Source organism: Mastomys coucha, unplaced genomic scaffold (assembly GCF_008632895.1).
Source record: "Mastomys coucha isolate ucsf_1 unplaced genomic scaffold, UCSF_Mcou_1 pScaffold5, whole genome shotgun sequence".
NCBI lineage: Eukaryota > Metazoa > Chordata > Mammalia > Rodentia > Muridae > Mastomys > Mastomys coucha.
The window spans coordinates 4,492,688-4,505,937 of NW_022196911.1; the positions used below are offsets into that span (position 1 = coordinate 4,492,688).

General features: G+C 44.3%; 1 protein-coding gene across 2 annotated transcripts in view; it reads left to right on the plus strand.

Moving 5' to 3' along the window:
- Tiam2 (TIAM Rac1 associated GEF 2) overlaps positions 1-13,250 on the plus strand; it is a 122,725-nt gene that overhangs the window by 56,875 nt on the left and 52,600 nt on the right. For both annotated transcript variants that reach the window (XM_031353062.1, XM_031353061.1), the window contains 2 exons: positions 1,056-1,148; positions 1,979-2,242. In XM_031353062.1, coding sequence (XP_031208922.1) covers positions 1,056-1,148; positions 1,979-2,242 — 357 coding nt within the window. The remainder of the gene's footprint in view (positions 1-1,055; positions 1,149-1,978; positions 2,243-13,250) is intronic.

Genomic DNA, 13,250 nt, shown 5'->3' on the forward strand with positions numbered 1-13,250 from the left:
TCACCCTCCCTCCCTCCCTCCCCTCTCCTTCCCCTCCTCCTTCCTTTCCCCTCCCCCTCTCCCACTCCCTCTCCTTCTCTCTTTCTCTTTCTCTCTCTCTTTCTCTGTATGTGTATATTTGTACAAGTGTGTATGTGTGTATTTATACATTTCTGACCTGCAATCTTCTAAGCCTTGTTCAGCCTCAATCTCCTACAGGATTGCTCATAGCCTAGTGCTTGTGCCATGCATCTGGATTTTTACATGGATTCCGGGGATTCAAACTCAGATCTTTATTCTTGTGCAGCTCACGCTGTACCTACGGAGCCAGTGCTCAGCCCCCGCCTTTAGCCAGCTTAAAACACCTCACTCTGCTTCAGTAAGATTATCTTTCTGTCTTAACTTAAAAGAATAAAGCATCATTTTTACAGTGGTGAGACAGAAGTAAATTACCCACACCCTTACTCTGTGGCAGCGAAGGACCTTCCTGTCCATCTGTGAGTCACCCTCGCTTTCCTTGGCAGAACTGCTGCTCTGTATCCATCCACTGCTGGCTTTCTACTCCCTTCCCCAGCTCTCTGACAAGCACACATTATACCCTTTGTCTTTATGAATTTGGGAGCCCTTTGATATTTGTCTCTCTGTGCCAGCTTATTTCACTTAGCATTAATGTCTTCAGGGTTCATCCCATTATAGGATGTGCCAGATTTTTTTTTTTTTTAAAAAAGGCCAAGTAATGTTCTACTGATGGTGTGCACCACATTCTGTGTGTCCTTAATCTCCTCCTTTGTCAGCCAGGCTATTCCCAGAGGCGGGCTGCTGTGAATGTGCTGCTGTGGTATGTGTACAGTTGCAATTGTTGAGTAACATTGCACACTCCTGTGTCTAAACTCCCTAGTCCGGTGGTGGCTTCCTCTTTCCCCCAGGCTTGCTAAATAATACTACTTTCAAAATAGTTGAAACTTACTTTCTCAGCATGCTTGCATTTACAAGAATGGGTGTTCACAGACTCACCCTAACAGGGCCCGAGAGAGATGGGAACTGAACTTACACTTGCTCATTACTTTCTCCCCCAGGGTTTGCAGTCACAGCTCAGGTGGACGAGCACCAGCATCTCAGTCGGATATTTATAAGCGACGTTCTCCCTGACAGCCTGGCATATGGAGGAGGTCTGTGCAGCGCCATGTCTCTGCACTCTGAGTTTCTAACTGTGGGATGCTCTGCTTCATGAGGTTGCTTGGGGGTTTTGTCAGATGATGGTTTCTCTGGGAGTTTTGGACAAAGAATTGAAAATACACATGTGTGTGTATGCACATTGTATGTATGTATATATATATATATATATATATATATATATATATGGAAGGTATTCATACAGATGTGTGTGTATGTGTGTAAAGAGTATTCATACATATGTGTCCAAAGATAATATGCATACTAATGTGTGTAAAGAGATTATTCATACAGATGTATGAATGTAAAGAAAGTATTCATTACAGATATGTGTAAAAAGATTATTTATACAGATGTGTGTATGTGTAAAGAGAGTATTCATACAGATGTATGTGTAAAGAGAGTATTCATACAGATGTATGTCTAAAGAGACTATTCATAGAGATGTGTTGTATATGAAGATAGTATTCATACATATGTGTTTAAAGGGTGTATTCATACAGATGTGTGTGTGTGTAAAGAGAGTATTCATACAGGTGTGTGTATGTAAAGAGAATACTCATATAGATGTCCAGATAGAGAGAGGGAAAGAATTGTAACACAGAGAGACCCAGAGAAAAGAGCTGATTAGCAGTTCCCCAAATTGTGTCACATTCAAAACAATCTCCTTAACACCAGGCTGGAGCTGGGCTTTAGTTTAAACCTTACATAATGCTCCGTTTCCCACCTGGTCAGTGGTGGGCATTTGCAGCCTGCTTTCATCTTAAAATGCATCTCCATAATCTCTTCCCCCTTTCTTCCTGTTTTTTCCTTTCTTTGCTCTCAGGGCTGAGAAAGGGCAACGAAATCACGACCTTAAATGGGGAAGCAGTGTCTGACCTCGACATCAAGCAGATGGAGGCTTTGTTTTCTGAGAAGAGCGTCGGACTCACTCTAGTCGCCAGGCCTGTGGCCACAAGAAGAACCCTGTGTGCTTCCTGGTCAGATAGTGACCTGTTCTCCAGGGACCAGAAAAGTCTGCCGTCCTCTCCCAACCAGTCCCAGCTGCTGGAGGAATTCCTGGATAACTTTAAGAAAACCTCCACAAATGGTAAGGCTGTGACCTGCCGGCACCATCAGCCCATATTCTTAGGCTGCAGCTTTGATGGCAAGTCCAGATTGTACAAGCTACTATGGCACAGTGTATTTTTTCTCACTTACTGAGACAAGAACACAGATTCCAACTGGGATAGATTTATCAAGAGCCCATGAATTTCAGCAATTAGAGAACCTTCCAAAAAAAAAATGAAAATTGCTTTTTTAGGAGTTACAATAGTCTTTAAGAAGGACACAGGCTCTTTGAAAGCCATTCACAGTGACCAGTACTGCTGTTGCATGACCGATTGCAGGCATTAGCCGGTACTGGAAGACTTTGTTTTTAGTCATTGGGATCTAAGGTGAATCCATTTTATAGTGTTCTGTTTGGGTCCTGGATGGTATATATTTTGCAGTCCAGATGACCAGTCTCTAAGAAACAGCAAACTTCAAATGTTCTTCACGGGCTGATTTCAGAACCTTGTGAAGGCCTGTAGCTAAAGAATGCCGGTATAGTTTCTTCCAAGTGAAATAGCTGTTGGAGGAGTCACGTGAAGGTGGGTTTCCTGAACTTAAATTTCTACCACTCTTGGTTGTTGTATTTGACTTAGAGGCTCAAGCTGAGTCCCTTCTCTTGCCATGGAAACCCCGTGTTAGGCTCCCTAAGAGCATAGAGTGGATCTTGATCCTGAGCACACACCTGAGCGATTTGTTTCACACGGTCCCACATTCCTAATGGATTTGTAAATAAAAATATCTGTGTGTCGACCAAAAGTGAATGTGAGACATGCAAGAGTGATCATTGGGATAGATTTAATGATAAAGTTGTCTGTAATTAGACATCAGCTTGTAAGATTTGCGATTCAGTGAGGTAGCTGGTGGTTTCTCCTCCTTCCTGGAGCTTTAGTCTCATTTCAAATATCATGAGGTTGACTGTTGGCCTAGAAAAGAGGGTGTCCTGAAACAGAAATTCGGATGGAGCTACTAATCATTGGTGAGATTGGGACCATCATTCAGCTTTCCCTAGGCTGCTATTCTAAGCCTGAGTGGCCCGTGTCATGTACCCATTGTTGGATGGATTATTCTTGAGGGATATTCCCTACCTGTTATTCCTCTGCATTTTGTCACACTAAGAAGCACTCCCCCCTGTAATATCTTTCCTATCTGGGGGAAGAATGAGCAAAAGATACAGATTTATCTTTGTGCTTGTCCACCGCCTTTTACAGCCCTAGATTCTTGCTGTCATCCATGAAGTGAAGGTGTGGGAAACTTGCCTGCAGCTGTGTTGTTAGCAGTGCCCACCTGCCCGAGGTAGTGCAGACATCTCCGGGCACCTGCCCTGCACGGGTCTTCCCCTCCAGCTAAAACAGAATGTGCTGAGATTTAGCCCCTTTCTCAGGCAGAGTACAGGCTTTTTGGGCCCCAGGTCTGGGGTACATCCCGTTGTTGTGTGTTCCATGGTGATGTTGTAGGTATTTGATCTCAATCAGGGGTTACTACCTTGCCTTTGATCATCCAGTTCCTGGATAAAAGACACATAGCTTTTATATTATTTATAATAAGCCTTTAATGCAGTAGAGCTAGGCAGATATCCATGCTGGCGGTCTTTACTTCCCTATCAATAACCCTGAGTTATAACTTGCCATGTTCCATCTGGGCTGCTCTTAACTCCAGTTGGCCAGACCTCATGGCCATGTTTTTATGACTCGACTACCTCATGGTGTCTTTTCCTCTTTCCACCTTCTTCCTTTTCCTCCTTGTGGTCTTTGCCTCAGATCCCAACCCCAGGAACCAAAACCATGCCTATCCCCTTCTGCCCAGCTATAGGCTGTAGGGATCTTCATTCATCAATCATTTGGTGGAGATGGGGCAAGGTTACATAGCATCACTTGGCTCTTCCTGCAGATTCTCTTGTCCCCGGGGCAACCAGGCCTTGGGGGGCCAGCATTTCACATTATAATACATAGCGAAAGACCAAACCCCAATGCATGGTCATGAGCCTGTGTACCCTAATGGGTTGCTTTTCCATACTCTTTGCAAAAGTGGATTTTTTTCCTCCTTTTTTGAAGCATTGTGCTGCTTGAAGAGAACTGAATGCTCGGAAACTTTGAAGGTTAAATGTAGGAATAAAATCTGGGCTGAGTGGGTAAGAAACCAGGAGGACAGACAGACCAAGTTTCTCATTTGGATATGATGTCTCGCTTACAAGAGGAACTTGTGCTATGTGTGTGTGAGGGTCCCACCGGTTCTGAGTCAGATCTTGACTTGAGGATTGGGTACTCTCCGGGGTCGTGTGTAGGCAGTGAGCTTGGGTCATGGAGGATGCTAACTTCCTTCCCTTGCAGAGACAAATCTGAGATGCATTCACAGAATTCTTCAAGTGGGTCGAAAGTGCACAGAGGAGCATTTCACACACCACTCATGGGCCTTCCACTCTTTTTCCTGCTCATGTGGTCACTTTCCCAATAACTTCTTCAAAATGCTTCCTCTTCCATCCTTCAAAATGCTTCCTCTTTAATTAAGACTTTGTTTAAAAGCCAGGTACAATGTCTTTCACCACCTGGCACCTAAATGAATGAAAGGCTGAGGCAAGAGAAATGAATTGCAGGTCAGAACGGGATACATAGTAAGACCCCGTTTCAAAATAAACAACAACAGCAACAATGAACTTACTTCGACTTACTTTTCCTGTGAACTAGAAGTAATTCTGTCCTCTTATTATAAAATTACACAAACATTTAAAAAAAAAGCATTGGGGAAGGGATTTTAATAGGATTTTGGTCTGTCCTTAGGAGTGGTGACTTCAGTGTATTTATTCATACTTGTCCCACCCGTGAACATTGCCAGAGGCACTGTGTACTTGGAAATGAGGGAGGGAGGTAAGGAAAGGCCCAACCCATTTCACAAAGCCTGTGTCTCCACCTACATAGTTTCTGAAGGATAAGGGTCCCAACGTGGAGCAGGAGGAAAGGTGCGTGTAGCTGTTGGGTGCATATTTTGACCATCTTAGGTAATGGATGCCGACATCTTCCTGCTGGGGGCTGAAGGGGAAGGCCCTGGGAAAGGCTGCATCTGGCTTGGGTTACTTCTGGTTTTAGTTGAACATTCAGACATCTTTCCTGGGACTCTCTCGATCAGCCTCCAGTCATAACAGAAATGGTTCCCTGTCTGATTGAAAAAAGTGTCACAGCAGGGGGTGAGGAGGGACACAAAGAAGGTAGGAGGTGTCCTGGATGGCCATTCTCAAAGAGGCATCATACTCCTATTAGAGTGTCTTTGTCAATGAGTCTCAGACCCGCCTCCTGGGTCCCCTGAAGACAGGAGTGAACTTGTGGCTGATCCCCTCCATCTCAGGACCACAGGAGGAGGGCCTCTTATGAATAGTGGGCTCATTCCCCTCTGAGCACTCCTAACGTGTCAGGTTCTTGTCAAATACAGCTGCCATCTTGGGCAGTGTCTGTCCTTTAGTTAAGGGTTGAGCCCTGACCCACCACTACCATCCTTTAAAATGCTCTGGAAGCTGCTGATAATTGCTAACACTCCTTCTTTGCTCCTCTGACCTGTCCAGGGCACACTGATGCTATTAATGTAGGAGACCGAGAAAAGATTCCCAGCTGTTGAAAGCCACAGGCCCACAGTGTTGGAGTAGAGTGCCTTCGACTCCTAAAACATGAATGAATGGCTATTTGATTTCTGCCTTCCACATTTGAATTTCTGTAATAGTTATCCATACCAGGGAGAGGAAATGTCCATAGGCTATATTTGACTCGAGTGGAAATACTAGTAAAGACTTCTTAACAGAGAGAATTAATTTTATCACTGGAATTTCCCAAAGAGACCAGTGTGTTATTTTTGACCCAACAAGGCTGCCATTCAAGGAGCTGGGTGTACCCAAGCTGTTTGTGCTCATATCCTGTTAAATGCTGCTTTTGTGATTAATGCATGAAATTCCATTTTCTAGTGTTTGCTGGCTTTTGAGCAACCTCAGCAGCTTTTGGAAAGTCTCCTCAGGGTGTAGAGTTTGTGAACGAAGTTTTTATGTAAACACCAGACTCCCCATGGCATTAATGTTTTCTCCATACGAACAGCTGCTACAATGGCCTTGTGAGGGCCAGAGGTTCATTTACCAGGAGGGAAATAGAGGCCAGTGTTCCTGCTACTTGGGTTTACAACTAATGTTTTCCAAACACAAAAGGTAGCTGTAGCCAAAGGTATTTGTACAGTCCCCAACCCCCATCTGAATCACTCCTTCTGAGTTGGTATCTGAGAGTTTTAGGCTACCAAAAGAGCTCACTCTCTCTCCCTCTCCCTCTCCTTTTCCCTCTCCCTCTCCCTTTCCCTCTCTCTCTCTCCCTCTCCCTTCCCCCCTCTCTCTCTCTCTTTCTCTCTCTCTCTCTCTGTCTCTGTCTCTGTCTCTGTCTCTGTCTCTGTCTCTGTCTCTCTCTCTCTCTCTCTCTCTCTCTCTCTCTCTCTCTATGTATGTATGTGTGTGTGTGGGGGGGGGAGGCTGACTTACTATGTAGCCCTGGCAGTCCTGGAGCTCACTGTGTAGACCAGGTTGGCCTTGAACTCAGAGATCTGCCTTTGCCTCCCAAGTGCTGGGATTAAAAGCCTACACCACTATGCTCAGCTTGTAAATTGGTTCTTAAGGGTGGCTTGATCTTGGAAATGTATGTGTCCACCATTCTGGAACCAGCTCCACTGTGCCAAACCAACTTACTTCTGTTCATGGGGCGAGGGCGCAGGGAAGGGAGGCAGTTTGGCTTCCATGATAGGCTTTCAACTTCCAAAGCCTGCATGCAGCGATGTACTTCCTCCAATGAGGCAGCACCTCCTAAGTCTCTCCAAGTTGTGCCATACACTGGGGATCCAGTGTAAATATGAGAATGTAGAGGGGTTATTTTTCCTTGGGCTTACCTCTTTGAGCTCTCAATGTTTGGAGAGAGAGCCTATAAGTAAATTCTCAGAATCCAGGGCCAGCCAGCCTCTTTACACGGTTCCCATGTTCAGCCTGTGTTACAGGTTGTCTGCTCTATGGGAGTGCATCACTCTTCCAAGTTCCCCTTCCTCCAACAGTTCCGCAGTTGTCAATATCATCACTTTTCTGGACTGATGATACATGCATATGCCATAAAATTTTACAGCATAAAAGGCTAGAAGTGGGACTGGAGAGATGGCTCAGTGGCTACTCTCCCAGAGGTCCTGAGTTCAATTCCCAGCAACATGGTGGCTCACAACCATCTGTAATGGGATCTAGTACCTTCTTCTGCTGTGTCTGAAGACAGTGACAGTGTACTCATATGCACAAAATAAATAAATACATCTTTTTAAAAAAGAGGCTAAAAGTTATGGCTAAGTCCCCTGAAGCTGTGGGTACAGTGGTTAAAGGCATGGGTATTAGCTGAGGAGCCTACGTGCAAGAACTGGTTCTAGGCTCACTCAAGTATTCACTGTGTGTGCCCCAAACTGTCAGTTAACCTCTCTGATTAGTTTTAGAAACTATAAACTGGTCTAGGACTTTTATGAATTAATAGGATGATACTTGGAAAGTACTAGTAGTGCCTGCTACATAGGAAGACTATAAAACTGTGTACATTCAATAAGTAGGTATGTTTCTCTTGCTTTGTCTGTAGCATTGAGTTTTTCTTCCAGGGATAATTCTTGGTTTCTTTCTCCTCCTGACTTAGAGAAGTGTATATATCGGGGAGCATGCTGGGATACTCTCCTGACTTAGAGGAGTGTATGTACCGGGGAGCATGCTGGGATACTCACCTGACTTAGAGGAGTGTATGTACCGGGGAGCATGCTGGGATACTCTCCTGACTTAGAGGAGTGTATGTACCGGGGAGCATGCTGGGATACTCACCTGACTTAGAGGAGTGTATATATCGGGGAGCATGCTGGGAAACTCTCCTGACTTAGAGGAGTGTATATACCGGGGAGCATGCTGGGATACTCTCCTGACTTAGAGAAGTGTATATACCGGGGAGCATGCTGGGATACTTTCCTGCTTTGGGAATTCCAGGGATGCTTGCACCTGGATTTTGAGGTGCTGGGGATAGAACCAGGGCTTCTTGCATGTTAGGCAAGTACTCTCTCTGTTAACTGAGCCACATCCTTAACCTTCTCTCTTCTGTTCTGCATTGTCTTGGTTATGGCAGAAAACCGGTCAGTATTAGATGTCCATTCCCTGATTAGCTGAATTGTGAATATGGGAGGAGGGACTCCATGGTTAAGGTTCTTCAAATAAGGAAAGTGGTCTTAGACCCCTATGTAGCCCCACTGGTGTCATGAGAACTGTCTTAGGGAGGCAGAAGAGTCTTGAGTCAGAGAATAATGTAATGTGGGGCCATGAGCCAAGGACTGCTTGAGACTTCTAACAAGGACTAGAGGAATAGATTCTATGTCTCCAGGGGGAGCTCACCTTACTCTCAGATGGAGGTCTCATCTCCAGGCTGTAAGAGAGTCAGTTTGTTTTTATAGGACAAGCCCTGGGTTTAATGGCAGTCATACAAAGTTTAATGTACAGTCCTACTTTTCTGATTCTGTAATGGGAGATGGACATGGCAGATCTTCACCATCTACAATTAGAGTACTCACATTCTCACAGACAACTTACTGTTTAAAAGTATGGCTGGGCAGTGGTGGCACATGCCTTTAATCCCAGCACTTGGGAGGCAGAGACAGGCGGATTTCTGAGTTGAGGCCAGCCTGGTCTACAGAGTGAGTTCCGGGACAGCCAAGGCTACACAGAGAAATCCTGTCTTGAAAAACCAAACCAACCAACCAGACAAACAAAAGGTATGGCTGACCCCAAGAACAGTAACATTGTAACAGTGTTAAGAAACTGACTGACACACTGTCTGTCTTTTAGCATCAGTTTATCACTGGACATGTAAGTATAGCTACCCAGTGATTACTTAGTTGAATACACAAGATACATATGTCTGCTATACATACCACGAGTTTTATTTCAAGTGCAGAACATCATACTTGTAGCCAAGAAGGGAATCCTGGCTTTGTGTATTGCATGAGTTTAAATCCATAGGGAAAATATTTTGGCTCAGAGGGTTTCTTATTTAACCTTGAAGTTGGGGAATAAACTTCTGCGCTTACTCCTGAATTCAGGAACTTCTGTTTAGGTTTGTGAAATGAGACATGTGACTTCCTATTCCAGTAGAAAGATATCCACATTCCCTGCCGAGAAATCAATGGCATCAGGAAAATAGACTATCCCTGTGTCATTTATTTGATTTTTTTTATGACAATGATTTGCTATGTAGTCTAGGCTGACCTTGAATTTGAGATCCTTCTGCTTCTGCACTCCTCCACAAGTGTGCCCAGAGTTACAGGTGCTTGCTACCACACCCAACTCATTTTCCTTTTGTCTTCTTCTTAATGTATCCTTCATGTATTTATCTTTACCATAGTGTCTGTTTGCTGAGTGATAGGGCCTGCTGGAGGAGCATTGGAAATCAAAACAAAGAGCTGGGCTGATGAAAAATCCTTACCTATAGTTTGGCTGTGTCTCAACCCCACAGAAACAGAGAGAACAAGTAAATGTATTTCAAGAAATTTTAAAAAATGTGAAGGAACAGAGGATGGCCAGGGCAAGAGTGACAAAGTCAGGGATGGAGGAGGACACTGGTGACCTGTTTGATTTTTCTTGTCAACTTGACACAAGCTAGGGTCTTCTGAAAATACGGAAGCTCAACTGATACAATGCCCTCATATGATTGGCCTGTAGGCCAGTCTGTAGAACACTTTCTTGATTGACGATTGCTGTGGGAGGGCTTAGTTCACTGTGGGCAGTGTCACCCTTAGGCTGGTGGTCCTGGTTTGCTATAAGCAAGCAGGGTAAGCAAGCCATGAAGAGCAAGCCAGTAAGTAGCATCCCTCCACAGCCTCTGCATCAGTTCCTGCCTCCTGCCTCCTGCCTGACTTCCCTCAGTGATGGACTATAAGCTTGGAGTTATAAGAGGAAATAAACCCTTTCCTCCATTTAATTATTGGTGAGGGGGATAATCAGTAAGCTTTGGAGATGCAATTGCAACCATCAGTTCCTCTCACTTCAGACAGTTCAGTTATGCTCTTTTATAATGGATTTCTGATGCAGCACGACTCAACTATAATTATTTATACATTGTCTACTCCTGTGTAAATCCATTACATTTTTCATCTTTGCTTTCTCTCTTGGTCCTCAGCATCTTTGACTTGTTACAAGATGCTACGACACAGTTTAGATCATCTCCCTTTGTGACTTGGTGGTAGCCTTGAGTTAATTCATTTGGAAATGGGCTTAGGACATTGTGATTGTGAGTCTACTGCCAAAAGCTCTGACCAGCTGACCCTGGAGCAGGGAGAATAACTCTAGCAAAATTTCTGGAGGAGAAGGGTACCTGCCTCTGGCCTCTCAAATGCTGGCTGTGGAAACTGGAGTTCCCAGGGATTCTCTCATCTTACCAGCTGCTAATAGCTGGCTAGCTCTGGCTGGTTACCCTTTTTCTTCCAGCAAGACTCACTCTCTGGCTGCCATTAGTGTGTCTAATTCGGACTTTCATGTTTCTGTTGAGTAACAAGCATGTCAGACTTCTCTGATGTCCGGGCACATTTGTATAGCAGAGTTAGCACAGTTCTTTGAGTGTTTGCTGAATCTATCATGTGTGTATGTATTATATATATTCATGTGTTCATTTGAGTGTTTGCACATATGATAGATGGCTTCCGTGCTCACTCTTTACCTTATCTTTTGAGGCAGAATCTCTCACTAAATTTGGATCTTGCTGATTCAGCTAGATTGGTTGGCTTAGCAAGCTTCCAGGGATTCACCTCTCCCTTCCCTCCCACTCCCAACCCCCAACCCCCGTGAAGGGATTACAGCCACAAAAACCTCCATCCAGCTTCGATTCAGGTGCCTGAGAATCTGAACTCGGGTCCTCATGCTTGTGCCAAGCAGTTTACTTACTGAACCATCTCCTTAGCCCCTAAATTTCATCATTTTTACTTTATAAACATAATAAGCAAAAGGGGCTTCAGATGAGGAATGTTGACATCTTGATCTGAATATCGTTCACCAGGTTTGCTTGGCCACTGAACATTTAGCCACAAGGTGTGCCTTGATCTTCTGTAGGTCTGAATGTATTCTCCTGGGGAAGGAGGAGATTCCAGCCATTTGGGGAGGGGAGTAGGTTTAAATGATGAGGTATGAATAAACACGTTTGCTTGTGTTTCTTTAGGTCGGTAGGAATAAAGGTTTATAGAAACTACTTTGCCTTCCTGGCTTCTGTTTAAGGATTGCATTCTGTAAGAAGTAGGCAGTAGTTTGGAAGTTCCACAAGGACAATAATCATGCTGTTTCACTAAAGACTTTGTTCAACCCTTTGCCCAAAAACTAGGACAGACTTTTGCTATACGATAAGCATCAAGAAAAACTTGTATACAACGTGAGAATCGCTATGTCCCCACCCCATGAAATACGAAATCAACAATGGTGACTTCTAAATTTAGTTTCTGAGCCAAAAAGCAAAAGGACATAGCACAAAGCTATTTATTTGAAAAAAAAAAAGAAAGAAAGAAAGAAAGAAAAAGAAATGAAATGCTCTTCCCAGTGTTCCTCAGTGGCATATCCACACTGAACCAACCAATGCATCCCTTGATCGTGGATTCTGCACCATTAAAAGAGGCTAAAAAGGGGACTGATGAGATGGCTCAGTGGGTAAGAGCACCCAGCTGTTCTTCTGAAGGTCCTGAGTTCAAGTCCCAGCAACCACATGGTAGCTCACAACCACCCGTAATGAGATCTGACACCTTCTTCTGGTGCATCTGAAGTCAGCTACAGTGTACTTATGTATAATAATAAATAAATCTTTCAAAAAAAAAAAAGAAGAAGTAGGGCGTAGCCTGCAGGCTGTGGGGAGAGATCACAGGCTCTTTATGTTTTGAGCTCTCAGAACATCCTGTTTGTCTACCTGCCATAGGAGTCACTGTTTACTGCCTTGCCGAATTGCTGCATGTGTGCTTGTTGTTTGCCCATGACTGAAGATCTCTTGGCAATGATAACTTGGGAGGACAATTGACGGGCTTAAGACATAGCAGCCTGTGCTACAATTGCAGAGTCACCACCGTGTATAAGCTATTGAGAGACAGGAAGGCTTTGAAGGCTTTCTTTATAAAATTTAATTTTTATTTGTATTGTATGATGTATGTGTGTGCATGTGTGTATGTGTATATGTGTGTGTTCGGGTACCCCAGAAAGCAGAAGTGAATGTTAAAAGGACTCTGTTACCATGAAGTTATAGCATTGTTGAGGCGAGTGGCTAATCAGGGGTGGTTGCCAGAAAGAGTCCTTGGAACGTACACCAAGCCTACCAGGTTTGTCAATCCAGTGTGATGAAATAGTGGGAAGCTGACCTCAGAGCATCTCCAGTTAATTGCATGCCCACACAAGGGACTCCAGGCTGGCTCGTGGCTGTGCTTGGCAGAGAGTCAGATGGTCAGGCCATGACTCTGCTAGCAGCTATCCTGGGAGCCAATGCTGTCTGGACTGGCTGCTTTTCATGTCTGCCCCACAATTTCTGCCTTATCAAAGACAAACCCCAAACCACACCTAGAAGGGGCATTGGTTTCCCATCTCCAGGGTAGATGAATTTTGAGCCTGTTTTGCTGCTAGTATGTTGAACATGTTAAATTGCTGGCAGGTTTAAATGATGAGGTTTGAATGAAAATGGTTGCTCGTATTTCTTTAGGTCGGTGGGAATGGAAGTTTATAGAAACTGCCTTGCCTTCCCTGCTGTTTATGAGGGGCTATGGTTCTGAGCAAGGACACTTGGTTCTAGTCCCTGGCCCTGTTACTTGTGACCTTAGGCACAGCCCTCTCTTTCCTGTCTCATCCGCTCTTAAGATGAGGCTTGGGAAAGCCCATCAGGGCTTTTTCTTTTTCTCTAATGTTCACTTATGATGGGATGTAAGTAACAATTTAACTTCTATCACAATGCCCATGTCTTGTAAAAGTTTGCAAAGGAAAA